The sequence below is a fragment of the Carica papaya genome, chromosome 3 (assembly GCF_054855325.1).
Source record: "Carica papaya isolate Zhongbai chromosome 3, ASM5485532v1, whole genome shotgun sequence".
Taxonomy (NCBI): Eukaryota; Viridiplantae; Streptophyta; class Magnoliopsida; order Brassicales; family Caricaceae; genus Carica; species Carica papaya.
Window position 1 is genome coordinate 8,902,227 of NC_142311.1, and position 27,631 is coordinate 8,929,857.

At 35.1% G+C, this 27,631-nt stretch overlaps 5 protein-coding genes, 1 non-coding gene and 1 pseudogene across 11 annotated transcripts; 4 read left to right on the top strand and 3 right to left on the bottom strand.

The window, feature by feature from the left end:
* The first annotated feature begins 201 nt into the window (after positions 1–201).
* BARD1 (breast cancer associated RING 1) lies at positions 202–5,523 on the top strand. Of its 3 annotated transcripts, none has more exons than XM_022032860.2 (12): positions 202–495; positions 647–700; positions 811–881; positions 1,050–1,408; positions 2,129–2,461; positions 2,583–2,683; positions 2,822–3,008; positions 3,113–3,243; positions 3,648–3,738; positions 4,035–4,200; positions 4,671–4,792; positions 5,056–5,278. In XM_022032860.2, the coding sequence occupies exons 1-12, from the start codon at positions 404–406 to the stop codon at positions 5,134–5,136; spliced, it is 1,788 nt and encodes a 595-aa protein (XP_021888552.1). In that variant the 5' UTR covers positions 202–403; the 3' UTR covers positions 5,137–5,278. The 3 variants fall into 3 exon arrangements, with proteins under 3 accessions (XP_021888552.1, XP_021888550.1, XP_021888551.1); XM_022032858.2 differs by having other exon boundaries at positions 204–495; positions 4,994–5,523; XM_022032859.2 differs by having other exon boundaries at positions 207–495; positions 3,143–3,243; positions 4,994–5,523.
* A 370-nt stretch (positions 5,524–5,893) lies between these two features.
* LOC110807668 (protein NRT1/ PTR FAMILY 5.2-like) lies at positions 5,894–11,650 on the bottom strand. Of its 4 annotated transcripts, none has more exons than XM_088215528.1 (7): positions 11,501–11,650; positions 10,949–11,392; positions 9,513–9,592; positions 8,344–8,492; positions 7,835–8,052; positions 6,870–7,441; positions 5,894–6,790 (listed from the first exon to the last, which is right to left on the bottom strand). In XM_088215528.1, exons 3-7 carry the CDS (start codon positions 9,575–9,577, stop codon positions 5,932–5,934), a joined length of 1,863 nt encoding a protein of 620 aa, XP_088071654.1. In that variant the 5' UTR covers positions 9,578–9,592; positions 10,949–11,392; positions 11,501–11,650; the 3' UTR covers positions 5,894–5,931. The 4 variants fall into 4 exon arrangements, with proteins under 4 accessions (XP_088071654.1, XP_088071656.1, XP_088071653.1 ...); XM_088215530.1 differs by having other exon boundaries at positions 9,533–9,592; positions 10,949–10,993; positions 11,243–11,650; XM_088215527.1 differs by having other exon boundaries at positions 10,949–10,993; positions 11,243–11,650.
* Positions 11,651–11,783: 133 nt separating this feature from the next.
* Positions 11,784–14,249, bottom strand: LOC110807669 (heterogeneous nuclear ribonucleoprotein 1-like). Its single transcript, XM_022032846.2, has 2 exons — positions 13,877–14,249; positions 11,784–13,072 (listed from the first exon to the last, which is right to left on the bottom strand). Exons 1-2 carry the CDS (start codon positions 14,096–14,098, stop codon positions 12,041–12,043), a joined length of 1,254 nt encoding a protein of 417 aa, XP_021888538.2. The 5' UTR covers positions 14,099–14,249; the 3' UTR covers positions 11,784–12,040.
* Positions 14,250–14,350: 101 nt separating this feature from the next.
* On the top strand, positions 14,351–14,436 carry TRNAM-CAU (transfer RNA methionine (anticodon CAU)). The gene is given in 2 exon segments: positions 14,351–14,388; positions 14,401–14,436. It is a non-coding gene; the product is annotated as a tRNA-Met (tRNA).
* Positions 14,437–16,604: 2,168 nt separating this feature from the next.
* On the top strand, positions 16,605–18,759 carry LOC110807671 (eisosome protein). The gene is made up of 4 exons (XM_022032848.2): positions 16,605–16,906; positions 17,160–17,254; positions 17,388–18,417; positions 18,510–18,759. Exons 1-4 carry the CDS (start codon positions 16,823–16,825, stop codon positions 18,603–18,605), a joined length of 1,305 nt encoding a protein of 434 aa, XP_021888540.1. The 5' UTR covers positions 16,605–16,822; the 3' UTR covers positions 18,606–18,759.
* Positions 18,760–19,410: 651 nt separating this feature from the next.
* On the bottom strand, positions 19,411–23,395 carry LOC110807656 (uncharacterized). Its single transcript, XM_088215531.1, has 2 exons — positions 20,030–23,395; positions 19,411–19,811 (listed from the first exon to the last, which is right to left on the bottom strand). The coding sequence occupies exons 1-2, from the start codon at positions 23,298–23,300 to the stop codon at positions 19,450–19,452; spliced, it is 3,633 nt and encodes a 1,210-aa protein (XP_088071657.1). The 5' UTR covers positions 23,301–23,395; the 3' UTR covers positions 19,411–19,449.
* Positions 23,396–26,396: 3,001 nt separating this feature from the next.
* Positions 26,397–27,215, top strand: LOC110807678 (uncharacterized; annotated as a pseudogene).
* Positions 27,216–27,631: the final 416 nt, after the last annotated feature.

Consider the following 27,631-nt stretch of genomic DNA (forward strand, 5'->3'; position numbering starts at 1 on the left):
AAAAATACATAAGAGACGAATATTTTTTTACGTACTTTATTTTTTGTTTTAGGAGTTTCGAAATTTATTGTTTTTAGCGGGAGCCGTTCGCGGTGGAGCAATTGAAAAAAAGAGCGCGCAACTTAGTTTAAAACGCTTCAGATTCCGCCACCCGAATTCAGATTTACCCGCCTTCACTTTTCATTTTATCCCATCCGTACACGTGTCCTAATCTTACTCCACGCAACGATCAAGGCCTTATCATTGCCTACAAGCTATCCCCTCTCCATTTTCATCTCTCCCTCTCTAGCTTCCACAGACAGTGAAAGGGCAGAGAAAAATACAACGAAAACATCTTCGTTTTTCTTTAACGTTTTGAATTATCAAAAGCTCCGAAGTTAGCAAAAGATTTGTTTTGGTAGGGATGGGTGATTTTAATGAGCACTGTAAGAGGGCAATGAACCCTTGGATTCTTCATTTTCAAAAGCTGGGTCTCGAGCTCAAGTGCCCTCTATGGTTTGTTATTCCTTCACCTCTTTTTCCCCTTTTGGTTCGATTTTTTTTTTTTCGAATTCCATTCACATTTTCATCCCATAACGAAATTCTTCCCAGTTTTCCATTTATTCTGACGTTCGTCTTTGTCTTATTATGGTTGGTAACGTTTCAGCTTGAAGTTGTTTAGTCGGCCATTGTTGCTGCCATGTGACCATGTCTTTTGCCAGTTAGTCAATTCTTTGATCTCGTCAATTTTTTTTTTTAAAGCTGGCAACTTGTTAATCCTTTCGTAATATTGGATTTCTTTTCTTTTTTTTTTTGGTCAAATTATTGCAGTTCATGCATACCCATATCGGCACAGTTTGGCCTGGAGTGCCCCGTATGCAAATCTCAACATGCAAACCGAGGTATAGCTTTTCAATTCGACTTTTGTTCCTTTATTTATGTAAGCATTATTTTCTGGTAATGATGCTAGCACAGATACATTTGGCGGGATTCGTGTATTATTTGAATTATTTATAGTGAAAGTTGGGATATATAGCTTGTTATGTGGTTAAACGAATTGTGTTTGGCAGATCTAAGAGATCTACCTTTCATGGAGAACATCATAAACATCTATAAATCAATGGATGCTGCTTTTTCTGCCAATATGGTGCAATTACAGTCGGCCAGATATGGAATTGGGAAGGGCGGTGTAATTGATAATGTAGGCAAAGGTGACAAAGGTGAGAAATTTGAGGTACCCAATAAGGAAGGAGAAGAAATTGGTGCAGCTCAGAATCTGAATTTGCCACTACCAGATTCACAAGCAAGTGGGAGGTTGCAAGAGTATAGAAATGGACGAATAGAGTTGAATCAGGCAGATCAAACTCCACCAGTGAGCTCTCCTTCCTACGATGACGTTAAGGAACATGACATTGACAGTAATGATCAGGTAATTGGTCATGCGAGGAATTAAACAGTTAATGCAACTTTTCTTTTTCTTAACCCGTTTTATGTTCTATGTGAAGCTTATTGGTAAAGTTGAATTAGTAGGTTCAATAAGCAGTAGCCATAAAATTACAGGCGGTTCATGTGTTTTATCTGATAATGGATAGCAAATTTGAAATTAAACAAAGTTTTGTTGGAGTTCGTGTTATATTTCATTTTGATGTATGCAACGGGTGGATTTAGTTAAATAGTTGCTATAGTATTTTGGAGTCTTGGATTATGTAAGTATCCAAATATTCTACACAGAATAGTACATTGTGAGTTCTTGCGGCTTATAATGGGCTTTTAATGCCAACGTAGCTAGATATGATTGTGGATTACCGAAGGCTTATAGTTGATTTCAACTGTAAAGTTGGTTGGGCAAATTGGTGCTTGGTATTGCGTAGCAATATGTTTAGTGCTTAATCACTTCTAATCTGGATTTTGAGCCACTCAGCACGTTTTATCCTTGTATATTTGATTATGTATCCTGTTATTCTTGTGTTCTACCCCCAATGTTCTGTACTGGAAATGGAATTTCATGATATGATTGTAATTGTTTAAAACTGAAATTGTCATCCTCAGTTGGGTTGCAAATAAGAAGTTTTGCTTTTCCTTCTACCTAGTTCTGTTTTTTCTTTTTCTTCTTTCAATCTTACTCGTGGATAAACACTTTTCTTTTCAGGGTTCAGAAAATCCTCTTGTACAAGCCAAGAGGAAGTTTAATGGTGAAACAAGTCAAGTGAAATATGACAGTTCTGACTCTGGAACTGATGGTTATTTAAGGGATGCCAAGAGGCAAAAGAAACTAAATTATCGACCAATAGAGATGGATCTCACTGGTGCCTTCAATCTCCAGTCAACTGATCCATTAACTGCAAGCTCAGTGGCCTCTATTTCTGACTCAGAACCCAAGTCTGGGTCAGCTCTTCCTGTTCCAGATTTGCCTGTGAAAGCTGATGAACTATCGGCAAGCAAAACCATCTGTGGATTTTGCCAATCCTCCAAAATGTCGGAGGTGATTTTTCTTTGTTAAGCATGCACTATTTTTCTGTATGTCATACCTAAAGATATTCATTATAAATTATTTCCACAATGCCATGTCTTGTAACATGTGTCTTGTGCTGTTATTTTCTTAGGCTACTGGAGAAATGTTACATTATGAAAATGGACATCAAGTGGAAGGAGACAGTGTATTCCATTCAAACATTATTCATGTTCACAGGACATGCGTTGAGTGGTATGTCATGCTAGCAATTTGATGATATAAATGATACATCAGATTGGATTGGCTCAGTCAACTTTTTGTTATTGTTGACTTGTTTTTGCTGTCTCATCTTTTATGAGTATCAACTAAATACTGGTGAATGAAATGCAGGGCACCTAGAGTTTATTATGAAGGGGAATCTATTAGAAATTTGAAGTCAGAATTGGCAAGGGGTGCAAAACTTAAATGCACTAGATGTGGGCTAAAGGGGGCAGCACTAGGCTGCTATGTGAAATCTTGTCAGAGGAACTATCATGTTCCTTGTGCAAAAGAAATCCCTAAATGCCGATGGGATGATGTAAGTTATTTTTCTTGTTTGACTGTATGACATGCAAACGCTATTTGATTAAATTCTGTCCTTCCTGTTTCAGTCTGATAAGTTTTTATTGCTTTGGATGTGAGCTCTTCCTTGCTCTTTCTTACTTTCTACAGGACGAATTTCTTCTACTCTGTCCAGCTCATTCATCAGTCAAATTTCCAAAAGAGAAGTCTGGAATCTGTGCTGCAAAGGATATTACTATGCCAAAGCAACTGTATAACTTCTTTGTTTTTCTGGTGCTTAAGTAGTTGACTGAAGTAGGCGTTGCTGTTTTGGTTGTGCTGGATAGCTATGTTAATTATTAGGCTGTGTTTAAAAGGATCTAGTTTTCTAATATTGTTTAGCCCAAGATTGCTATTATGGACAGAGAAATTAATTGTCTTTGTTAATAGAAATGGAGAAGTGAAAAATAATAGAAAAAAATGCAGAATGTAAGGTTGAATTTTAGGGCTTAAAGAGGATCCTCTTATTTACATCTTTCTCTCTTTCAATCCCTGTTTGATCACTTCCTAGATTGTTGCTGGTGGATTTCTAGAGTATGTGTTCTGTGCTTGATTTGACTGACTTTAGTGCTTTTTATTTATTTCTTTTCTTCTAAATGGTTTTAGCTACATGCAGAACTTCTCAACAAAGCAGCTCATTGATATCCATGCCAAATAGAGCAAAAGAATTGGTCTTATGTGGATCTGATTTGTCTTCCAAAGATAAGGTTGGTCTGTCTAGCTTTATGATATCTATTAGCTTCATGTTTTAACATGTTTTTAGTTTTGTCGGCACTTGGCTACTCATTCAATTTTAGTTATCTTGATATCAATTGATCATATCAATACTACTAAAAATAGATCTTGTATTAAAGCTGCTAATTGTAGTTATAATTGTATTGTTTCTCCAGCTGTTGATGTTCTTCTTAAGATTTGCTTCTGGATACTAGCATAGGTAGAATTGTTTTGTTTGTTTTGTGCTAGAGCTGCTGCGTCAATGTTTTCCATTCTTCTGTTGTTGCAGTGTCTATTGGTCAAATTTGCAAGCATCACTGGTGCAACTGTTTCTAAGTTTTGGAAGCCAAATATTACCCATGTAATTGCAATTACAGATGAAAAGGGTGCCTGCAAAAGGACACTAAAGGTTCTCATGGCCATTTTAAATGGAAAATGGGTCCTTAAGATTGATTGTAAGTTCAATTTCTTTGGATCTTTTTATTTGAGTAGATATAATGATTGCCTCAATGGTTTTACCCTTCCTAATCTTATGTTTCTAGATATATAATACATCTATTCGGATAAATTGTACAACAAATCTAAAAATTAGGCATAGTAGCATCATTCAACTTTTTTTCTTTTGTAAAATAGTTAATTTTTATCTCATTTTGATTCGTTTAAATAATTTATTGGTTGACATATAGTTACCCTTGTATGAAAGCAGCAGGGGACAGTCATTTTAATGACGGATGTACAGAAATGGTGGTCACCAAAATTACAATATAACATACAAGAGAAAAAAGAAGGCTCATTAAATACAACCATGACTTGTAATAGATGAGCTGTCTACGATGATATGCACTATTTTTCCTTTTCCTTCCATGGTTTCTTGTTGGTTCCTATATTACCCACTGTTATGACAACTTATAATCTGGCACTGCAGGGATAAAAGCATGTATGGAGGGCAAGCAGCTTGCTGATGAAGAACTTTATGAAGTTAGCCTTGACAACCATGGTTGTTGCAATGGCCCAAAGACAGGAAGATTAAGGGCATCAGATGAGAGTGTAAGTGGCTTTTTTTGCATTATGCTGATAGATTTCATATACACTCTACACCTTTGTGGAGAGCAGTTTGTTCCTCTACTTGTGTATCTGACAACTCAAAGCTTATCATAATTTTGACCCCTTTTTGTTCTCTACGCTATCTAGTATCTGTATGTTTTTTGGTCTTTGAAATTAAGGTTTGATTTCCTTGTTTCTTTATAGGCACCAAAGCTCTTTAATGGCTTAGGGTTTTACTTCTGTGGTGACTTCATCTTGGGTTACAGGGAGGATCTCCAAAATTTAGTTGCTGTTGCTGGAGGTACTATTTTGAGAAGCAAAGAAGAGCTGGTGGCTCAAAATTTTGATGATCATGCAACTCTGAGAACCATGGTTGTTTATAACAATGATTCTCCACAAGGGTCCATACTAGGAGAAGAAGTTTCTACCTTTTGGCAGAGGATAAGTGAAGCAGAGGATTTGGCTACTGATACTGGATCTCAAGTAGTAGCTCACACTTGGCTTTTGGAGTCAATGGCAGCATATAAATTACAACCTTTAAGCTAAGAAAAGGCTCATAGTATAGATAAATCTTCTAACTTATTGCCCTAATAATTTAGTTTTACACTGTCAAAAGGTCTTTCTTGTTCTTTAGATCTTTCTCTTTTGGGTGGGCTCTTGTTAAAAGAATTTTCCTAAATGGATTCCTTAGATGATTCAATGATAATAAAATCCAAATACCATACTTTATTGAATGTGTATTGTACAGAAATGATTGCATATTATGCATTTAGAGAATCCCACGACTGATCTGTATTGAGCAATTGGTTTGGCATCTGCCCAGGTTCGTTCAGGCCTTTCATTTGAAGAATTTTGAGTAGTGTTGAAGGCTCTGTCGAGGTTGAGGACATGAAATTTTTTTAATTTTTAAATTTCATATGCTTTAAAAGCTTGTGGAAATTGGAAAAAGAAATGTTTGGATAATGATGGTAAAAATGTATTGATGGAAGAGGGCAGATTGAGAATTTAGGGATGATCAATTTACTTATTTGTTAAGAAAGCAAGGACCATTTGGGCTAGGGTTAACTGATATCAAGTTATTATAATAAATAAGCCATCAAACCATTCTTGAAATAAAAGTTAATTGTCATTTTATTACTATTTTATGAGACATGTGAAGCTTCCATGGCTTCCTGGAAATCCTTTCTGGAGTTGGTATCAACATCAACATTGTACACAAATGACTTGGCGACAAATACATAGAAAATTAAGTTGATGAATCCGAGGAATGCCAGAAATGCATAGTAGTAGTCTAAATGAGAAATATTCAGATTATTCAAAATCCATCCCCTGCTGCCATGGCTTTTAGTAATATCAGAAACTGCTGTTAGAATCAGACTGCTTATAAAATGCCCAATTCCCAGGCTACTAGTGAAGTAAGAGGTTCCCAGGCTTTTCATTCCTTCTGGTGCTTGATCATAGAAAAACTCCAGCTTTGCTACTTCCACAAAGGTATCTGCAACCCCCATCAAAGCAAACTGAGGAAGAAGTATGAAAATGCTGAGAGGAATTTTATCATCTTTAACAAAAAGGCCATGTTCTTTTGCAACACTTAGTCTCTTCCTTTCAGCAAAGGAAGCTATAATCATGACAATGATATGCAACACGAATCCAATTCCCATTCTCTGAAGCAGTGTGATCCCCCTAGGGTTTTTCGTGTAATGGCGGATTGTGGGAACAAAATATCGGTCATAGATGACTAGGCTTATGAGCATGAAGATGGTTACAAATGCTGTGAGACAAGCGGGAGGGATTTCAAAATGAGGACCCATACTCCTGTCTAATGTGGTGCCTTGCTTCACAAATAGTGTGGTGACTTGAGCTAGCATTGTGCTTGGTATAAACGTTGCAAGTAAGACTGGAAGCATTTTTATCATTTGCTTGGTTTCTTCAACTTGAGTCACAGGACACAGCATCCACGGAGATGATGAACCAGTCTTCACTGCAGCTTTATCAAGGAATCTGCAGATAAACTGTTTGCATTATTTTTCAACTCGAATTTTTTATTTTTTTCAAAGTTTGTAAAGTGAAGAGTAGTAACCTCAAGGAAGGGGTGTGATCAATTCTGAACATTCCAGAATTTGAATAATCCTCCAAACCAAGTTCATAAAGCTGCTTAGGGTCATCTGGGACAGAAACCTTCCACTTATTAACAGCTGCTACAAGAACCTTAGCCATCCTAGTAAAAGGGCTGCCTACAGCCAATTTGTGCCTGTAAAATGGAGTGCCCACCAAGAAAACCACAATGGAGACGAAGAGTCCTAGTGTAGGGATGGCATAGCCAAGAGTCCATCCCACAGTGTCTTGTATGTATATCAAGAAAGTGTTGGAGAAGAGGGTACCAAAGAAAATGCTGAACATCCACCAGTTGAAGAAGGATAGCTTATGGATTCTCTCATTGGGTTCAAAATCATCAAACTGGTCAGCTCCCATGGTGGAAATGTTGGGCTTGGTCCCTCCAGTCCCAATTGCAATTATATACAGTGCAGAGTAGAATATGCCTAGTTGCAGAGAAGAAGCTTGCTTTGTGCAGTCTTCTTTTTTGATGCCTTGGCCGCATGATGGTGGCCTCAGGGAATGAACTGAAACAGCCAGTGTCAACAGGGACATTCCCTGTTTATACATATCATTTTAAATGCTAAGGCTATGATCCAATATTATCTTTTATATATGTGCAGTTAAGAGTTAGAACCCTGATAATAGTTTAATTTTGCAGTTCGAGTTAGAATTGGCTATGCTTTCCATATTTCCTCGTCAAGACTTTGTATTATAATTAGTATGCAGGTACAATATTATTAATGAAAGTATAAACTGGCATGAAAAAGAAAGTTTCATCATTCACGTGGTTTATGTTTGTTCGAAGATCAGCAACATAAACACGTGTTGGAATGTGCATGGTGCGTGAGTCACAAATCAAGTAGTGTAAGAAATTAGTTTAAACTACAACAAATTAAATTATTTAAAAAACGATTAGAAGAGAAAATAGAACGATGAAATTGGGAGTACCGAGAGATAGATGAGCGACGAAATGACAAAAGTCCAGAATCGACCAAGATGAGCATCTGCAATATAAGCACCTAAAATTGGTGTCATCCAAACAGTGCCAGCCCAGTTGGTGACATTGTTTGCAGATTTCACAGTGCCCTCGTGCAGTTTATCTGTCAAGTAAACCACTAGGTTTGATGCTATTCCATAGTATGCCATCCTCTCAAACACTTCATAACCTGCATGTTCATAACAAAGTACTAATCATATATGTATGCATGTATGTTGAGTGTATATACACAGTGAAAAGATCACTAGAAAGAGAAATTAAAAAGAGGGTTTTGATGTACCAACTCGAATCCCAGATGGTTTATTAAGGATTTGGATATATTCAGCTGCTCTATTTTCAATTCAAAAAAGCTGGTCTAGATACGTACATATAATATATATATGTGTGTGTGTGTATTAATTACAGTTAAATTCTTCTTCTTCTTCTTCTTGACATGATGCACGGGAAGTTAAAAATTTACCTACAATGAAGGAACAAGCTCTCCATCTTCCAGTTTTTGACCTCGAGACAGGTCTGCCCTTAAGATCCACTGTCCCATCTTTCGTATAATTCTCGCTTCCTCTCTCATTTGCAGGCGCTTTTTCTTCTACCTCTCCCACTAACATTTTGCTACAGAAAAGCAATAGAGGACTTTCTCAGCTCTACTTGGAGATCATGTGAACGTATACCTTTATATTATATATATATATATATATATAGATTGTATATTTCTGATGGCCTATGAATATATCTTCCTCTAAATATTAATTACCCTTTTAGTACTATTGTTTTTTCTTTTTCTCAATGGATTTCACTAGCTTAATTCCCGGTTCGCACAAATTTTATTCCTGTTCATATAAAACCAAAGTCTCTTCTTATCAGTTATAATTTACCAACTCATGTTTCAAGTTCTGTTTTTATTATTGTTTTATCTTTCTTTGGGTTTACCTCTAAATTATCGAAGCCAATTAGCACATAGGGAAGACAACCACAAATTATCTAATGTTAATAGGAGGTTGAAAGCTACATATATTATTTACAATTAGACTATTGGTAAAATAAAAAATCACATTTAAAATGTTAATAAATATAAAATAAGAATATATTTTTTAAAGTTTTATTTTGTTAGACACTTTTAACTTCAAAGGGTACGAACATTCTATATTATAAAACTGTTTTTTTAACTCTAAAGTATGATAGATATTAAAAAAAGGAAAAGAAAAAATTGTTCATCACCACCTTTTCTTCGAACATAATCAATCAGAAACACATGATAATTTATGGAACAATACTAATATAATTGTGTAAGAATTTTTAAAAATAATAGTTAGACTCTATTTCTATTGGAATTTTTCATATTTGTATATAAAATTCATGTGAGTTCATTCTGAAAATATCCAAGTTGTCTTTGGTAGTTGATTGTAGTTAGGTAAAAACTATTATAGGCTATAAACCAAATTATGTGACATCACGTATTGCATCTCTCATTCAGATAGAATTACTCTGTTTTGATGTAATTATTGAGGGTGTATATGCATATATATACATATATATAGATATATGTATGTATACATACACTATATGTAAATGAATGAATGAAGATGGATTCTCCAAAATGATTTATTTATATGGGTGGAGATATGTACAGACTTGGTCACTTCATGACATACTTCCTCTCTGTAAGCTTCGGCCTTTCTCTTTGTCAATGAGATCATCTGCTGGCTTCTTAACTAAACAACAATAGCCACGTTAATATTGTAGGCTTTCTAGAAAAGCTCCATTGATTAACCAGCCAAGCCGAAGAGACAAATAAGGCTCATTAGAATATTAAACACTCAAACAGATTTGTGAAATGGGATTTGGACAATGCTCTTATATATATATATATATATATAATAATTATCATTTTAATTGAAATCAAAATCTCTTTTTTCTCTCCCTTACTAAATAAAGGAGTGAAAAAATAATATCAAGATTTAAACTAGCAACTTTTAATTAGATTTAATTACATAATTAAAGGTTAATCTAATTGAAAACAAAAGTATCTTCCTTATTTTTGGTGTAGATGAAAATTTACTCTCAACAAAAGGAGTTTTTACTTTGCCAGGCACTGGTTAAGAATATCTTTAATATTTAATTTTAAAAATCTCCTAGATTATAATATTAATTATTAAATTTAGTTTTTATGAATTTCTGAGAGGCCAAATCACGTGTAAAAAATTATAGTTAAAGGAGTACAATAAATGGATAAACTTTTCAATAAAATTTTAGTTAACAAATTTTAAAAATTTCAAACAAAACTAGAACTTCAAAATTAAGTTCCTTATAGTTTTAACAAATTAAATTCTTTATAGTCAGAGATGTGAAGCTTCCATGGCCTCCTGGAAATCTTCCATTCCCAACCCATTATAACTCTTCTATCCTAACCTAAATGCATTTTCCTCAATCTAAATAATACCCTTTATTTAAATAGTTGAAAACATATATCTTATTACATGTTCAAGTCTTAGAGGCATATAGTACATTTTAATGTAATCTGTGTGAACAAAAATGCAAATGACAATACCCACTTCGTTTCGTTTTAAATTTCCAGATTTCAAAATGTAGCTTTATAGTTCCATCAAAAATTTGATTGCCAATATAGAGTTTGTCGAATTATGAATCTATTATAAACTAATGACAATCAATCTATAATATTTTATTTAATAAAATAAAAAATTTAATTCACTATTGTATTAAAATAAATAAAAATATTAAATTGAACTAAATTTTAACAAGTCTTTTACATTTTTAAACGAAAAAAATATTTTATGAAAACTAAATTCCCTTAATTGAATTAACTACGAAAGAATAAAAACCCGAACTAGTTTTTTTTATATATATTTTTTTAAAAAAACTACTTAAAACTCAATAAAATGTACCAAAATTCTCTTTTAAACTTTCAAAAATTTGAATAACAGCAGAAAACACATCAACTACGTAACAAATATGCAGGATACAAGTACAGAAGGATGAACTGAAATGTAAGCTATAATATGACATGAGAACCAAAATGATGAAAAAGAAATATGCTGAGAATCACTTGCCTTTGCTGGCAATGGCAGTTGGTTGCTACCAGTTTAGTGACTGATCTGCAGCCAGCATAAACCCAACAATGAATAATATCAATGAGTTATAGATGCATGTTTGTTCAGCTAAATTTCTTAACACAATCCCATAACCAGAGCTAACGGGATTTGATTAATGCTAGTTAGTTATTCTACTTTTGCATCTCACCCATCCATCAAAGGTAAATAAATCACCCACCAGCCATCCTGCAGATGCGAAAGTGGAAAACATGGAAATATACCAGAACTAAATATCCTCCGATGTACACATACCATCAACTTTTCTGAGTTGGAGTCTTCAGTCTACTTCATCACTGGTTCTCAGATCAAGTGACATCATGAAGCACGTACAAGTTTTAATTCCTGCGTCTACCAATTTCTTGAGAGCCAAAAACTCCAAACTTGAATGTTGGATTACGTCTCCTGGACAAAAAAAGTGAATACAGGAGGAAAACAATCATACCGTTTCACAATGTATGAACTCCCATTATGGTTACTGCTACTGACTAGGCAGTGATCGATATTACTTGCCTAGAAATTCACATGGTACCAAGAAGTTTGAAGATGTAGTCCTCTTCCATCTCTATGATACCTAATTAAGCTCCTGAAGTGCTGCTAGTTAATGCAATTGCCTCAACAGACACATGCGAAGAAATATATAACAAATTTTTACCAGACCACCACAAGTTAGTCCAATAAAGCACTATTAAATAGTATGATTCAACCAGAACCAAAAGATGCTAATAATACCACCCTTTATCTTTAAAGTTTAAATGGTAAAGAAAATATAAAATGCTTCAAGAAAAAAAGCAGATAAAAAAAGCAACTTTAATTAAATTCTACAACTTAAGCGACACAAATAAAACACTGCAACTTAGAAGCAGGTGCTACTAAACAAGTCGTCTTGTCCTATTTGCAGATACTATTAATATATACCAATGGACGAGACACTAGAAAAACTACAGTTGAGGTTCAAGCAATCCACCATTCCCAGTATCATCTTAAGGTCTTCCATCTGTAAAGTACAATTTCTGGATATAGATTCACCAAATATATTTTGGATAACTGCTGTCAGGCCTGCCCACCATAACCACCGCCATAACCACCAGATGCTTGCAAAGGATCAGGTCTCCAAGCAGCATTTGTATACCCCAAATTCCCATTGGTGCCACTATAGCCACCTACACTCCCTTGCTGCTCGCCTCCACCAGCTCCACCAACAGAACCACTACCAGGGAAGTTTCCTGTACCAGTTGCACCATATCCACCAGAGTAACGACCATCACTTCCAACATAATTATTATAAGCAAATGCCTGGTTCCCATAGCTAGAAGTACCACCAGGGGACTGACTCATTGGACCAGAAGCAGCGTTTGGACCATAACCAGAAGAGTTTTGACTGGCCCAAGTGGTTTTCATGGAAACATGCTGTCCCCTTGCATAACTAGCATGAGCAGCACTTAGATTACCATATGCTCCGGTAGGACCACCATATCCAGTACCAGCAGTTCCATAGCCACCGGCACCATAACTACCATAGCCACCATAACCACCTGTACCATAACCAGCCATGCCACTTGCTGCTCCATAACCATACCCCGGTGTGCCATACCCAGCATATGGTGGGAAACCACTTGCAGCCATTTGTTGTTGTGCATATCTATTTCCATCCATCCGAACATCAGAAGTATTTGTTGAGGCACCAGAGCTACCGTAACCCTGATGGCTCCCACCACGGCCCCCACCACCTGGATTTGCTTCTTTAGGAAGAGCTCGTTTTACCTCTACAAGTTTACCATTTAGGTCATGGAATGTCTTGTGTAGAACTCTATCAACTGCATCTTCAGTTTCAAAGGTGATAAATCCAAAACCACGAGGCCGTTGAGTATTTTGGTCATACATTACCACTACATCAGTAACTGTACCATAACTTTCGAAATATTGACGGAACCCGTCTTCCGTTATTGTGGATGGCAACCCTCCAACAAATATCTTTTTGGTCTTAAAATCTCCTTCACCTACAGCACCTCTGTCACAATTAAGGTTCCCTGATCTAACGGAGTTCTGTTGTTCTTCTCTTGACAATGCCCTTTTTACCTCAACCTGAGCCAAAATAAGGTTTTAATCTGCTAAAGTAGCATAAAGACATAAATCGGAATAGAAGAAAGTTCCAAGATCAGACCAGTAGTTTCATAATGATGCATACAGGAAATGCTTTGGCATGTTATTAGGAGAAACTGAGATTCTTCCGTAAGTTAGAAAGCTCTTCACAATATAATACCATCAATAAATGGACAAACAAGCACCAAACCAACTTTCAGAACGATTAATATTGCAACCAGACCTGGAATATTTAGTAATCAATGACACTACGAAATAAAGGCTTGACGCTTTGGCCCAAATGACATGAATGCAACGTTGTCCAAACCAGGCACTAGGGCTTGGATTTATATAAACAGAAGCCATAACTCATTGCCAAAACTTTCTTACTTGCTACTAAAACTCACCGAAAATAAATGAGAACACAAAAGAAAAAGACCCTCCAGTAAGAAACAAAATGGAAGATGCATATTTAATAAAAATGTAACCCAGTTGCCAAAACCTAATAACTGAACTCAAAAATCCAAGCAGTCGACTCTAGGATTCACCCAACCAGAATGACCAATTATACACATTACTTCAGAGAAACTGTCTAAGCACCAAAATAAGCAAATACATAATATGCTTCAGCCAGCAGCCACAACATATTACCTCAATTTAAGTATATAACAGAACACCAGAAACAGAACAAATATAAATAAACAAAATCATCAACCCCTAAAAAATATCACGAGTCCGAAAACAATTACACATCAATGAATGAGCAACTGAACGCAAAAGACAGGCATAGAGGAGACAGAAACTAACGGTGCGGCCATCAATTGTGTGACTGTCCTGGAGCACACGGTCCAGGATGGAAGGGTCTGAGAACACTAGGAAACCAAAACCGCGCGGCCTTCCGGTGATTTTGTCCCGCATTATAACAGCCTCGGAGACGTCTCCATACTGGCCGAAGTAATCTCTCAGATTTTCCTCTGCAGTGTCCCACGCTATTCCTCCAATGAAAAGCTTACCCTCTTCTGTCCCCATTGCTTTGCTAAAATAACCCTCTCTGTACGAGAGGCCACCACGGGAAGAAGGAAAGAGGATTGACCGGGATACAAACAAGTAAATAATGGAGGGAAGAAGTGCTAGGGTTTGTTCGTTAAGAAAGGGAGACCTCGATTCACGATTCTTTAGGATTTAAGAATATACTGAGTCGTAGAACGACATCGTTCTTATTGTCTTCCAGCGGTAGTTACAATATATCTATTATTATTTTACTCAACAAACCGACAACTCGGGGTGGTGGCGCAGTTGGCTAGCGCGTAGGTCTCATAGCTTTCTGAGTAATCCTGAGGTCGAGAGTTCGAGCCTCTCTCACCCCAAATTTTTAGTTTTTACTGAGAAGAGAAATTTCAAAACTAACTCCCTAATCTTACTCTTTAGTTGAAATTTAAACTTTACAAATTTTAAAATTTGGAGCTTAAACCTACAAACGCTAACTCTATATATTATTATTATTATTATTTTTAATAATTAATCTTATATATCACTTCAATCATATGTTTAATTTAAACTTCAATGGCTGAAGTATTAAAGTGTATTTGAACTATATCAAAATATTCAAAAAAAATATTTGAGCCTAATAGGCTGTCACATGATGTGTAGCGTTTGTACATCATTTACTTAATTAATCTTATACATTATTTTATTCAAATAATTAAAATATTAAAATATATATGAATTATACAAAAATATTCAAACTTTCTTTTGAGATATTTTTTTATTCAATATTTTTTTTTATTTCTGAAAAACATAAAAAAAAAATTTGTTTCTGATTAATTTTCACTAATGTGATTTTTACATACTAATCTGTTATATCATATGTGACATTATCAATACATTAATTTTTTAATTTGTTGATATGGTATCTATATTGACGTTTCATCAACAACCATATGTATATTTTTATAACTCTTTTATATCATTTTAGTAATATTTTATAACATATATTATAGTTTTATATCTCGTGTAATAAATTAACACGTCTAAACAATATTAGTATAAACTAATAAATATAAAAAAATATATATTTTAAGTTCAATGAAAATTTTGAATAAAATGAATTTTTTTATACATTTTTATATAGTTTGTATAAATATTTTAGTATTTTAACCAAATTTAAACTTACAAACCTTGAAATATTCAACTAAATTTCTACATTAATCATATATTATTATTAAATTTACAATTTTTAAATTTTAAACTTAAACGTAAATTTAAAATGTAACCACTCGAATCAAACTTTACATTTTTAACAAATCATGTTCATTTTCTTTTTCCTTTGTGTTTTCTTGAATAGTTATCATATTTAAGTTCGTAAATCCTTGAGTTGAATAGCATGCTACCAAATTTACCTCTCTATTTGAAATGTAAATGAACAAATTTTAAAAAGGAGCATTTATTGGGGCCTTAAAAATAGTTAATAAATGATAAATTAAATTTAATTATTTTTTTAATGATAAATTTATCATGATATTAAGTATTTTATATGTATTAGTTATTATAATTAACAATATTAATAGTAAGTCACATTCACAAACTACAAATTTGTTCCAACAAAATAATCTATATGATTTTTTTATTTATTTTAAATAAATTATTATGAAAATAATAAATTTGTGACTGGATTATATGATGAGTTAGAGATCAAAATGAGTTCGAGACTTATATGAATTCGTTATTATTAAAATTCATAATTACAAAAAAATTTAATAGAAAAATTTATCTTATAATTTCATATTGTAAGTAAAATAAAATAAAATTGATCGTAGTTTACTTCAAATACTTAAATTTAAATTTAAATTTCGAACATTTTATTTTAATTTAGATGTAAGAATTTCTTAATTTAAAATAAATATGTATATATTATTGAATGACTGCTTCAATTTTTAATATTCGATACTGTTTTAAACCTAGATTATTTCGAATAAAATTTAATGCATAGTTTGGTGTCAACTCTATCCTAAGTAAATTATTAGTGACTCCCATTCTTTTTGAATTTAAAATTTAATTTTGCAGAATTATAACCTTGGACCGACTTTTGTGTTGTGATATGAGATAACCAAAGTTTGAATTTGGAACTATAATCAGTCAAAAAATATATAGTGATATGTCATATCACTGTGTGGAAAACTAAACGAGGTTTGTCATATGCCAGTTGCCAAACAGAGGGTATTTGAGGCAACAAGCCGAAACAGGAAAACACACACAACAATCGTGTTTGGACCGTTGATAAAAGTAGCCAGGGGAAGCGCAGAACAATGGGCTGCAAAATCGTTTATAAAAAGTTGGCAGTCGCAAGATCCACCGCACATTGATAAATCAACGGTCAAGATTAATTAAGGAATAAAATTATCCAAAATAAGAAATTCCGAAATTTACAGCCTGTGTCCCAATTGTAACGGTCACTTGATCTTTTGGTCATTAAAAAAATAATAACAAAAAAAAAAAAAAATGAAAATAAAATATACAAAATTCCACGCGCCCACCCCTAACACTTGAAATTAATTGACCGTTTCGCCCCCACGCTTCTCCTTTTCTTCTCATCAGAAAACGCTCCTCGTCTTCCTCTGTGTAAAGCTATGAAGACGCCATTAGAGTTTAACCAAACTTCTCCATAGAGAAACAAAAAGACGCTTTCTCTCTTTCTCTTTCTATTTCACAGTCTCTCTCGAGATCATTAGCGGGAAAAGAAAGAGGTTTTGCGTAATGGGTTGTTTCCTTGGGTGTTTTGGTGCCGCCAAAGATCGCAAACGTCGAAAACAGAGACACAAGATTCAGCCTAGGGATCATGTAAGCGTCTATTTTCTCTTTTTTTTTTTTGTTTACGAAATTTGGAATTTGTTTGGTTTCTGGGAAAACAGGAGAGAAAATAACGATACCCAAGATTTTAGTTCTATTTGTTTCTAAAACTGTAAAACGGTTGAATGTGGATCGGCGGAGTATCAGCGATAGCTCATAAGTTTGAGATTTTTTCCTCTGTTTTCTCGGCAACCAAACAGTAAACTTTACTTAGTCTGAACTAATTTTTTTTCTTGTATAACAGTTGCAAAGAACTCCAAGAAACAATCTTGAACCATCCATAGTTTCTTTGGCACAGGACTTGCGAGAAAAACCCACAACTCCAGTTAAGGAAAGCAGGCGAGTAACTAAAACCTTTTTTTTTTCTTTTTCTTTCAGATTTTCTCCCTTTTCGTCTTTTCAAAACAGAAAAAGAGAAACTTTCACCAATTTCCCTTCAAAGTTGTGTTTCCCTTTCCTGTGATTGATGCAGTGGTAAGCCTGAGGAGCCATTAAGCTCGGCTAGTAAAAAGAAAGTAACTTTTGATACCAATGTCAAGACGTATGAGCATGTATGGCCTGATGAATCTATTGATTTCTCACTGGAGCAAGAAGAAGAAGAAGAAGAAGAAGAAGAAACTAGCAAGAACAGGGAGGATCTAGTGAAACCAACCGTATCTCAGTATTGTTCTGATGATAATAATTCAGTCACGTCAAGCTCCGGATCTTACCCTCCAAACCATAGGTACCAGAATTGTAGAGAAAGTGACGATGAGGAAGATGAATTAGACAATGAGGAAAGCGAACTTGAAGATGAAGATGATGGTATGCTTGATGACCAGGACGATGACGGGTATTATGAGGATATGATTTGTCGGGTTAAAAGGGTTTATACAGAAGAGATTGAGGAGGAAGAAGAAGGGCTCAAAGGAATGAAGGAGATGGGAAGGAATGGAGGTGCTCGAGACAGGAGTGGTTATGTCCATTCTGTGTTAAACCCAGTTGAAAATCTTACTCAATGGAAAGCAGTAAAAGAAAAAGGCAAAGGACCACCGCCATTGAAGCCACAAAAGGAGAATTTAAGCTTGGATGAAGAAACTCAGATCCCATTTAACTTGAAAGAATCTTCAAGATCTGATCATCATCAACATCAACCCAAGAAATCATCATTACAAGAAGTGGCTGTTGATGCCAGTCTTTCCACCTGGTTATCTTCATCAGAAACCACACCTATGAGCAAGAACAGCTCAATTAACTTCAAACCCTCTACGCCTGGATCAAATTCAATAAGAAGCCAAGAAGATAGGCCGATCTTAGGTGCTCTTACACTAGAGGAAATCAGACAGTTCTCTGCTTCCTCTGTTTCCCCAAAGAGGTCACCAAGTAAAAGTCCAGACGAGACACCTATAATAGGGACTGTTGGGACTTACTGGAACCACACTGTATCTTCCACCATGGATCCTTCTTCTGCTTCTGCTGCTTCTTTCAAAGGAATACCAAACACTACCAGCAAGTACAGAGAGGTAGAATAATTTTCTGGGCAAAAATTCTTTGTTGTTTATCTATGGTGGGTTCTCATAACATAAACACATTTTGGGTGTACGTATATGTACAGGATAGAAGAGTGAATTGGCATTCAACCCCATTTGAGACGAGATTGGAGAGAGCTCTGGAAAGAGGTGCCGCTGCAGCTTCATCCAATGCGTGTTGAAATTGAAAAGATCATTGAAGGAATTTTTGTTGGTGTTTAATTATTTTTGTGTTTGGTTTTGGGAATTACTGTGTGAATTTTGTTTGTCATTGTTGTAATTCTTTTATTGATTTGGTAAATTGTCAATGCAATACGAGTTACATATAATTCTTGATTTGTGATGTGGAATTAATTCTCTGTATTTGTTTAATTCTCAAATGTTATCTCAAGTAAAAATGTAAAAGTCATTCATGGAGATAAATCAAAACTTAATTTAATCTTGGTAAAAAAAAATTATTATAACATATAATTTAAATTTCTATATAAATTGAAGAGAATTATAAATTAAGGAATTAATTTAAAATTTAACCTTAAATTTTAAAGAGCTTATCTGGAGAGTAGTACCTAGTAGCCACGTAGCCTACATTTTACTAAAACGGTTGCGTTTTGGGACAGACGGCTGACAAACCAAGGAGTATACTAAAATTCGGTCCGCCACAAATCGGGCGGGGAAGTAAATGAGAGATTGGAGAAGTAATCAGGTTTTCTCCGTAAATTAGTAATACAGGACTGATTTTAATCGCACAGCTTTTGATCTCTTCATCTCCTTCAAGTAAGTTTGGTTTCAGATCATTTTACTTCTTTTCTCTTTACCTGCTTTCTTCGGTTGCAACATATTTGTTCCCCAAATTGTCGGAGGAGAAAAAAAGAAACAAGAAAATACAGATAGTTATTCATATTATGTGACTGAAACTTAACCTAAAAACAATTACGCGTGCATAGTTGTTGTTTTATTCATCAAACATCATATATATACGTGGATTGGTTCATGTACTGGTAAGGGGCAGGAAAAAGGTTTTGCTAGTCAATTGGGAACTATATCTATTACGTCCTGCAATGTTAGTCTATTGAAATGCGCTAATTGTCGGTGATATGTCCTCACTGAGAATTCTCTCGACACTTGATGCATTGTGGGTCGTGAAGTTGGATTTTCACGCACGCATATTAGAGCCAGGCTTGCTGCTAAAACAAGGTCTTCTGCAACTTGATCAGAAGGAGGTGTCAGTCCTTTGTCAAGAATGTCAGAGAAGAGCTGATCATACCCTCCTGTGGATTGGAGACTAGAGAGGAGTTCATTCGGGTGTGTTCCCATTAGGACCTCTAGGGCAATTACACCAAAACTGTATACATCACATTTCTCTGTCAACTTCATTGTAGATGCAAGCTCTGCAACAGGGAAGAACATGAGAAAGGAGTTAGTGGAAACATTAGAATTTAAGGAGATGCACTCTGCTGTGCTTATTCTTGGAAGCATTTTCAGGGATTAGGATCATATTTTCTAAGGTTCGTTTTCTTAGTTCATCGCAACGGGTGTTGTTTTGCTGTTAGTAGTGAGCAGTGTATGATTCATAAAGTTCAATGGTGAAGTGAGATTGAAGAAATACCTGGTGCCATATAGCCATATGAGCCAGCTGGAGTTGTCCAGTTAGTCTCGCCTTCTCTGAGGAGCCTTGCTGTCCCAAAGTCAGAAATCTTGGGTTCAAAATCCGTGTCCAAGAGGATATTATTTCCTGATATGTCTCGGTGTACAACAGCAGGTGTACAATCATGGTGCAGGTAAGAGAGGCCATGAGCAATTCCTTTGATAACCTTCAGCCTCATACCCCAATTCAGTTTCTTTGCATCCCACTGTAGTAGATTAGCCAAGCTGCCCCTCTCCTCATATTCGGAGACAAGGAACATGGATCCTTCAAAGTAACTGAATCCATACATCTTTACAATATTCCGATGTCGAATTTCAGTTAAGGCATGCAACTCGGACTTTAAATTCTTCATCTGGTCTTCGTGAGAGAATTCATCTTCCTCCCAAGGGTGAAGGCGCTTTACAGCAAAGATGTCACCCGTCAGAAGGGCTGCCTTGTAGACACTTCCCTGTCCACCCTTTCCTATGCAATGTATGTTATCAAAGTTGTTTGTTGCAGTTACTATATCCAGGAACTCTATTTTCTTATTGTGATTCCACACAAACAATGAGAACTTTCCATTTGAAGTTTTGTTCTCTTCATCTCGATCCTGATTAACTCTTGAATGACGCCAGAAAATGAAAATTCCACAAATTATTAAGGTACTTGCTGAAGCAACCAGGGGAACTGCTATTGCAATGATCAGTTTCCATCTGTTGCTCTTACGGTTTCTGGATGAAGTAAGTTCATTGCAGGGACTCAAACCTTGTCCTCCACCACATAGGCCCGGATTACCAGCCAGTGTCTCAGCAGGAGCCTGCTGAAATGCCTTATTGTCTGGGAGTGGACCTTCAAGATTATTGTGTGATACATCAACAGATTGAAGGCTTATAAGATCCTGAAGGGCAGAAGGTATTTCACCTGAAAGGTGATTGCGAGAAAGATTCAAAATTTCCAATCTTATCAACCTTCCAAGCTGATGGGGAATCTTTCCTGTGAGTAAATTTTGACTGAGGTCTAAAACAGACTGCATGGCCACTAGATTCCCGAGCTGAAACGGAATTGTCCCATTCAATTTGTTCTTATTCAGTTTTAAGAGTATCAGCGCTTGGCAATCCCCGAGTTCTTCTGGTACTGGACCACTGAGATTGTTACCTGATAAGTCCAAGACTTGTAGGTGTGAGAGAGTTCCCATCTCTCTGGGTATCTTATTTGAGAGGTGGTTGTTGCTCAAGTTTAATCTGGTTAGGACTGACGTTTTGAACAACTCTGGTGGAATTTTGCCAGTCAGTTGATTTTGAGAAAGGTCTAGATACTGCAGCTCCAACAAATTTCCAAGTTCTGGTGGAATTTTACCTGTTATCATGTTACCAGATAGACGGAAGTCCGAGAGACTTTTGCATTGCCCCCAGGTTGATGATAACGCACCTGAAAGTTGGTTATCTTGCAATTCCATAAATTTGAGGTTGGGGTATATGCCAAATGCATTTGTGATATCTCCATCCAGAAGGTTTCGCCCTAGTCTGACTCTGTTTAGCCCTGTACAGTTTCTAAGACTTTGTGGAATAGGACCAACCAACTTGTTTCCATTGGCTGCTAAGTAGATGAGATTGCCACCTCCACAAAGCCCAGGAGGAAGCTTCCCAGAGAAGTTGTTGAAAGCGAAGCTAATGTTTTTCAAGGAACTAGGACCAAAATCTTCAGGAATGGATCCTGACAGATTGTTAAATGAAACGTAGAAAAGTTTGATTTTTTTCAAACTGGTTATTGATGAGGGCAAGGTTCCTTGCAGATTGTTTTCGCTCAAGTCAAGTTCTTCTAAGCTTACCATATTACCTATTTCTGGAGGAATTGTTCCATTGATTGTGTTGTTATGCAGACTGAACCACACGAGGTTTGATAAGTTTGCAATGGTAGAAGGGATGGAACCGGTCAAAAAGTTGGCGGCCAACTGAAGATCTAGTAAATTAGAGAGATTTCCAATTTCCAGAGGGATAGGACCTGATAGTTGGTTATCATAGATATACAGATAATTGAGGTTTCTTAGAAATCCAATTTCAGGGGGAATTATTCCTGATAGAGCATTCTGTTGGAGCTGCAAGGAAATGAGTTGTGTCCAGTTAGATATCAGAGATGGATGTATTTCTCCAGACAACTGATTTTTAGAGATTCCTAGCTGTCTTATTTGTGTTAAGGAAGCCAGGGAAAGAGGCAATGGACCTGTCAGACTGTTAATTGATAGGTCAAGAAAATTGAGGTTGGTGCAGAGGCCAAGTTCATCCGGAATGCTGGAATTCAGTCCTGAAGACATAAGATTTAGATGGTAAAGCGTCTTCAAATTTCCTATTGAAGAAGGTATTGGCCCTTCAAATGGATTCTCATGCAATTCAAGAATTTCAAGTTTAGAAAGGAGACTGATTTCATCTGGTATGGTGCCATTCAGCTTGTTTATCCCCAGTCTCAGGTCTCGAAGTTTTGTTAGGTTCATAATTTGTGTGGGAAATGGTCCTTCAAACGAATTCTTGGTGAGGTTAAGGAATTCAAGGTTTTCTAGAGGAGCAAGTAGCTCCATTGGAATTTTACCTTCGATTAGATTGTCGGAAAGATCAAGAAATATCAACTTTGGGCATTTAGCGATAAATGGAGGAACCTCCTTTAGAAGATTATAATCAAGCCAAAGGTCCGTCAAAGATGCCATGCCCTTAAATTGAGGTTGGTCTGGATCCTCTAAAAAGTTTGCACCAATTCTGAGAAACCACACCTTTTGCAGGTTGCTTAGCTGATAAGGAACTCGACCTGTGAGGGAATTGTTATACAGACAAAGCACTTCAAGTTCCAAGAGGTTTCCTATTTCAATGGGGATAGGATTTGTGAAATTGTTGCTACCCAGATCAAGGAGAGTAAGTTTTGTTGCATTTCCAATCCCCGCAGGTATAGTTCCCACCAGATTGTTCATATTGAGATTAAGAGAAGTAAGGCTAGGAAAGGCAGAGAAGTCAAACCTATCCAGTGTTCCATCCAGTCCGGATTCTGGAAGATTTATCCCAACAATGCTGCCAGCTTCGTTGCACTGTATTCCAGTCCAGTTGCAAGGGCTGCTGTTGCTATTTGTGATCCTCCAACTGTGTAGACTGGAAGACCTTAGGCTGTTTTTCCAGTTGAGCAGAGCTTCTGCTTCTGTCTGGGCCGATATTTCTAGAAAAAGACTTGAGAGGGTGAGAAAATGAAGCCCCATCTGCACTGATGTCCTCATAGCTGAAAAGTTTTTGGTGTCTGAAAAGTTCTTTTATCACTATATATGCTCAAGGAAGAGAATCAGGAGCCAATGTGAAATCATCAGCAAAGGAGGTCTGTAAGTTTGTTGCATTTTGTTCTTGTGTTGACCTTGACCATAGTTTGCAAAGTAGTGTCATATGCAGACATCATTTAAAAATTGAAAGATGAGCAAATTTGGTTCTTTTTTGATTTGTGAAGTCCAGTGAAGTGGATAGATTGGCAAGGCATGGGATAAGTTTCAGAAACAACTTATAATATGCGTATGTAATATGCATATTATAAACATATGTAAACATTTACTGATGTAACTTATATAGATGTTTGACTTTGACTTGTAATAATATGCATATGTAAGCATTTACTGATTCACAGAATCATAAACTGGAAAAGAATTGAGGCTGTGGTTAGCATATGAAAACCCTTTTTTCTTTTTTATTTAAAAAAATTAAAGGAGAAATCAGTTTTCAGTTTTTCACTTTTAAAATTTTGGATATGTTTGTTTAGTGATTAGTTTCTCTTTCAACCTTTTTAGAAAATAAAACACTGTAATATTTTGTTTTCAAATTTTAGTTGTTTTCATTTTTTATTTGTCTTTAACAAGTGCATTTTTCCAGCCATTGTTTATTTTATTTAAAAACCAAAACAGAAAAGATGGATTGTTTTCAACAGTTAATACAGCCGAAAGTTGTAAGAAATGCTTGTTACACATAATGTTCCTTTCTCTTGAAACTAGATTTGGTGCTTATGTAGTTAACTGCCATTAATTTATAAGGTGAGAGGAACTGGGTTTCTGAAAAAAGAAAAACTCCTGAAAGTTCAGCTTGATGTTTGATGAAAAAATCATTCTAATTAATTCTCTTGTCTCTACAGGTCCCAGATTAAACAAAAAGAGCTAAATCCTTTATACTTGCTATTACTTTCATCTGTTATCAGTGTTCATTGATGACGGATTGCGCGAGTTTTGCAAGAGAAGGTAACACTCTAAATCTTTAGTGTGACTGAAGAAGATTCACTCATGCATTATCAAATAAGTAAGATAGTTAACGCCGTGAATTCTCTCGTTATATCAGATGAATTGAGGCCGAATTTATTGAAGATTGTTCTTGGATGAAAAGAAGCTGGATTTGCTGTACTCTGATTACCAGTTACCTTTTTTTCTTTGGAATCCATGATTAATCCTGTCCAGATAATTACTCTCATGTTATGAACAAGCAAAAAGTCTCCTCTCCAGGTATGCTTTTTCTTTATTTTTTCGTTTTTCTTTTGTTGGCCATCTGCTCTCATTTCCTCATTCTTTTTGCTTCTTTTAGATATTTGCATATGCATGTGTCCATATACTTACGATTTTATATCTTTCATGAATGCATATGTGAACGATGTATCCATATTTTTAAACCCTAATTTCGCATTTCTTCAAATTGGGGAAAAATGAGGGAAAAGTAAAACTTAAAGTTTTTAAAAAATTCTTTTTGACCTCGATCTATGATTTTTTAAAATTATTTTTATTTTCTAAATTCATGTAATTATGAATGTAGGTACTTGTTTACTTATAAAATTATTTAAGAGATGGGTGTTTACACTGAGCCAAAGGTAAAATTGATGTTGACTATTCCCTAGCATCCTTTGAAAATTGATAGAAAGTCAACCAAAATAGAGCAGCTCGTTTTTCATACATTGACATAATCAACCATATAAATCTTAAAAATATTGTGAAATAATTGATGGAATAATCGATTAATTTAAGATTTTAAGTTTATAAAAAATAATTTAATTTATAATGCAAACTAAATTTTGATTGTTAAAAGAAATTTAGTAGTCAAGATTCAAACTTTTGATTTCTTGCTTTCATATAATATCAAATAAAGAGTTGAATAATTAATTCTTTTTAAATCATAAGTTGATAAGAAATACAATTTTTTATTTGCAATAAAATAAGAATGTTATATACTTTTTCATCTATTTTCTAATTCAATTTTGGCATGTTGGTTTAATTTTTATTTTATTTTCATTAGTTCATATTTCTGATTTTTATAATTTGTTTTGACATGTCTGACTTAACACATGATTTGTGTGTTTAAGAATTCAAATTTTATAAGTTAAAGCGAAAATTGAGTTTTGACTTATAAAGAATTCAAGGTAAAGTTGAGGAGTAACATTAAACACAACATGTGTTCTACTTCTACTATTAATATTAATAAAAAATTAAATAAAATATACATATAGACTGTTTATTTTACTGAATGGAATAAAATTAGAATAAAATAGTTATTCAGTAGAAGTAAAATAATATAATAATATAATAGCACTTACACTGTTATACTTTGTTTCCTAGCAATTATAACTCATTGCAGTTTCATTACAATGTTTAGTTTCTTAGTATTAGGATTTGGAGTAAAACTGTAACAAGCTATAAATGACTATTTTTTTCCTTAACATATATATTTATATATTTCAAAAACACACCCATATATATAAAATCTATACATCATTACATAATGAACATAAAACTTAATTATTTTAACTAACAAAACTATATGTATATTACAATAAATTTAGCATTTCATAAATAGTTTTCACTATAAATCAATAAACAAATAACATATTTGAAATATGAATAACATTAGTTCATCTAAATTTTAACTAAAATGATCGCAGTAGAGTCCAGGAGGGTTCTTAAGAAATTTCCTCTCTTATATGATTCTTTTAAGTTGCCTTTTTTTTTCCCTTAAAAATAGTTGTTTCAACATTTCTACATGCCTTTGGGTTGAAAGAAAAATATAAAAATTAGTGGCAGGAAAATATTGATTAAAAAATATTTGAAATTTTGAATTATCAAAAGTTGACTTTCACTATGAGATTTCTTAATTGTTTATACGTTCATCATGAAAATATTGATGAGACAATTTCGTAATTGTATTGACATAAAGAGTATTTTTATAATAAAATGAAGCATACAGTTAATAACTTCGTAAATTATCCTCATTCAAATTTACAAGCCAGAAAGTAAAAAGAAAGTTTCTCAGTTTTCCCTTCAAAGTTGTGTTTCCCTTTCCTGTGATTGATGCAGTGGTAAGCCAAGGAGCTACTAAGCTCGGCTAGTAAAAAGAAAGTAACTTTTAATACCACTGACAAGACGTACGAGCATGTTTGGCCTGATGAATCTATTGATTTTTCACTGGAGAAAAAAGAAGAAGAAGAAACTAGCAAGAACAGGGAGGATCTAGTGAAACCAACCCTATCTCAGTCTTGTTCTGATGATAATATTTCAGTCACGTCAAGCTCCGGGTCTTACCCTCCAAATCATGGGTACCAGAATGGTGGAGAAAAGTGACGATGAGGAAGATGAACTTGAAGATGATGATTATGATGATGAAGATGAAGATGATGGTGTGCTTGATGACCAGGACGATGATGGGTATTATGAGGATATGATTTGTGGGGTTGAAATGGTTTATACAGAAGAGATTGAGGAGGAAGAAAAGGGCTAAAAGGAATGAAGGAGACGGGAAGGAATGGAGGTGCTCGAGACAGGAGCGGTTATGTCCATTCTGTGTTAAACCCAGTTGAAAATCTCACTCAACAAAAGCAAAAGGAAAAGCTCCACGGCCATTGGAGCCACAAAAGGAGAATTTCAGCTTGGATGAAGAAACTCAGATCCCATATAAAGAATCTTCATTTATCATCAACCCAAGATCTGATCATCATCAACCCAAGAAAATCATCATTACAAGAAGTGGCTGTTGATGCCAGTCTTTCCACCTGGTTATCTTCGTTCATCAGAAACCGCACCTACGAGCAAGAGCAGCTCAGTTAACTTTAAACCCTCTACGCCTGGATCAAATTCAATAAGAAGCCAAGAAGATAGGCCGATCTTAGGTGCTCTTACACTAGAGGAAATCAGACAGTTCTCTGCGTCCTCTGTTCGACCAAAGAGGTCACCAAGTAAAAGCCCAGATGAAACACCTATAATAGGGACTGTTGACACTTACTGGAACCACACTGGATCTTCCACCATGGATCCTGCTTCTGATTCTGCTGCTTCTTTGAAAGGAATACCAAACGCTACCAGCAAGTACAGAGAGGTAGAATCATTTTCTGGATAAAATTCTTTGGTGCTTATTTATGGTGGGTTTGTCATAACAATTTGTGGGTGTATGTATATATATGTACAGGATAGAGGAGTGAATTGGCATTCAACCCCATTTGAGACGAGAGTGTAGAGAGATCTGGAAAGTGGTGCTGCTGCGGCTTCATCATTGGTGTGTTGAAATTGAAAAGATTAATGAAGGAATTTCTTGTTGGTGTTTA

What these genes read in the sequence shown, in the direction of transcription:
- BARD1 (XM_022032858.2), top strand. Translation starts at nt 404, where the DNA reads ATGGGTGATTTTAATGAGCACTGTAAGAGGGCAATGAACCCTTGGATT. An exon ending in CTAAATGCCGATGGGATGAT is followed by an intron (nt 3,009 to 3,112) that starts GTAAGTTATTTT and finishes TTTGGATGTGAG; the next exon opens with CTCTTCCTTGCTCTTTCTTA. An exon ending in ATTACTATGCCAAAGCAACT is followed by an intron (nt 3,244 to 3,647) that starts GTATAACTTCTT and finishes AGCTACATGCAG; the next exon opens with AACTTCTCAACAAAGCAGCT.
- LOC110807669 (XM_022032846.2), bottom strand. Translation starts at nt 14,098, where the DNA reads ATGGGGACAGAAGAGGGTAAGCTTTTCATTGGAGGAATAGCGTGGGAC. An exon ending in ACACAATTGATGGCCGCACC is followed by an intron (nt 13,073 to 13,876) that starts GTTAGTTTCTGT and finishes ATTTTGGCTCAG; the next exon opens with GTTGAGGTAAAAAGGGCATT.
- LOC110807656 (XM_088215531.1), bottom strand. Translation starts at nt 23,300, where the DNA reads ATGAGGACATCAGTGCAGATGGGGCTTCATTTTCTCACCCTCTCAAGT. An exon ending in ATATGGCTATATGGCACCAG is followed by an intron (nt 19,812 to 20,029) that starts GTATTTCTTCAA and finishes TCCCTGTTGCAG; the next exon opens with AGCTTGCATCTACAATGAAG.
- LOC110807668 (XM_088215528.1), bottom strand. Translation starts at nt 9,577, where the DNA reads ATGATCTCATTGACAAAGAGAAAGGCCGAAGCTTACAGAGAGGAAGTA. An exon ending in AGCTTGTTCCTTCATTGTAG is followed by an intron (nt 8,053 to 8,343) that starts GTAAATTTTTAA and finishes ATGAACATGCAG; the next exon opens with GTTATGAAGTGTTTGAGAGG. An exon ending in CGTCGCTCATCTATCTCTCG is followed by an intron (nt 7,442 to 7,834) that starts GTACTCCCAATT and finishes ATGTATAAACAG; the next exon opens with GGAATGTCCCTGTTGACACT.
- LOC110807671 (XM_022032848.2), top strand. Translation starts at nt 16,823, where the DNA reads ATGGGTTGTTTCCTTGGGTGTTTTGGTGCCGCCAAAGATCGCAAACGT. An exon ending in AGATTCAGCCTAGGGATCAT is followed by an intron (nt 16,907 to 17,159) that starts GTAAGCGTCTAT and finishes CTTGTATAACAG; the next exon opens with TTGCAAAGAACTCCAAGAAA. An exon ending in CTACCAGCAAGTACAGAGAG is followed by an intron (nt 18,418 to 18,509) that starts GTAGAATAATTT and finishes GTATATGTACAG; the next exon opens with GATAGAAGAGTGAATTGGCA.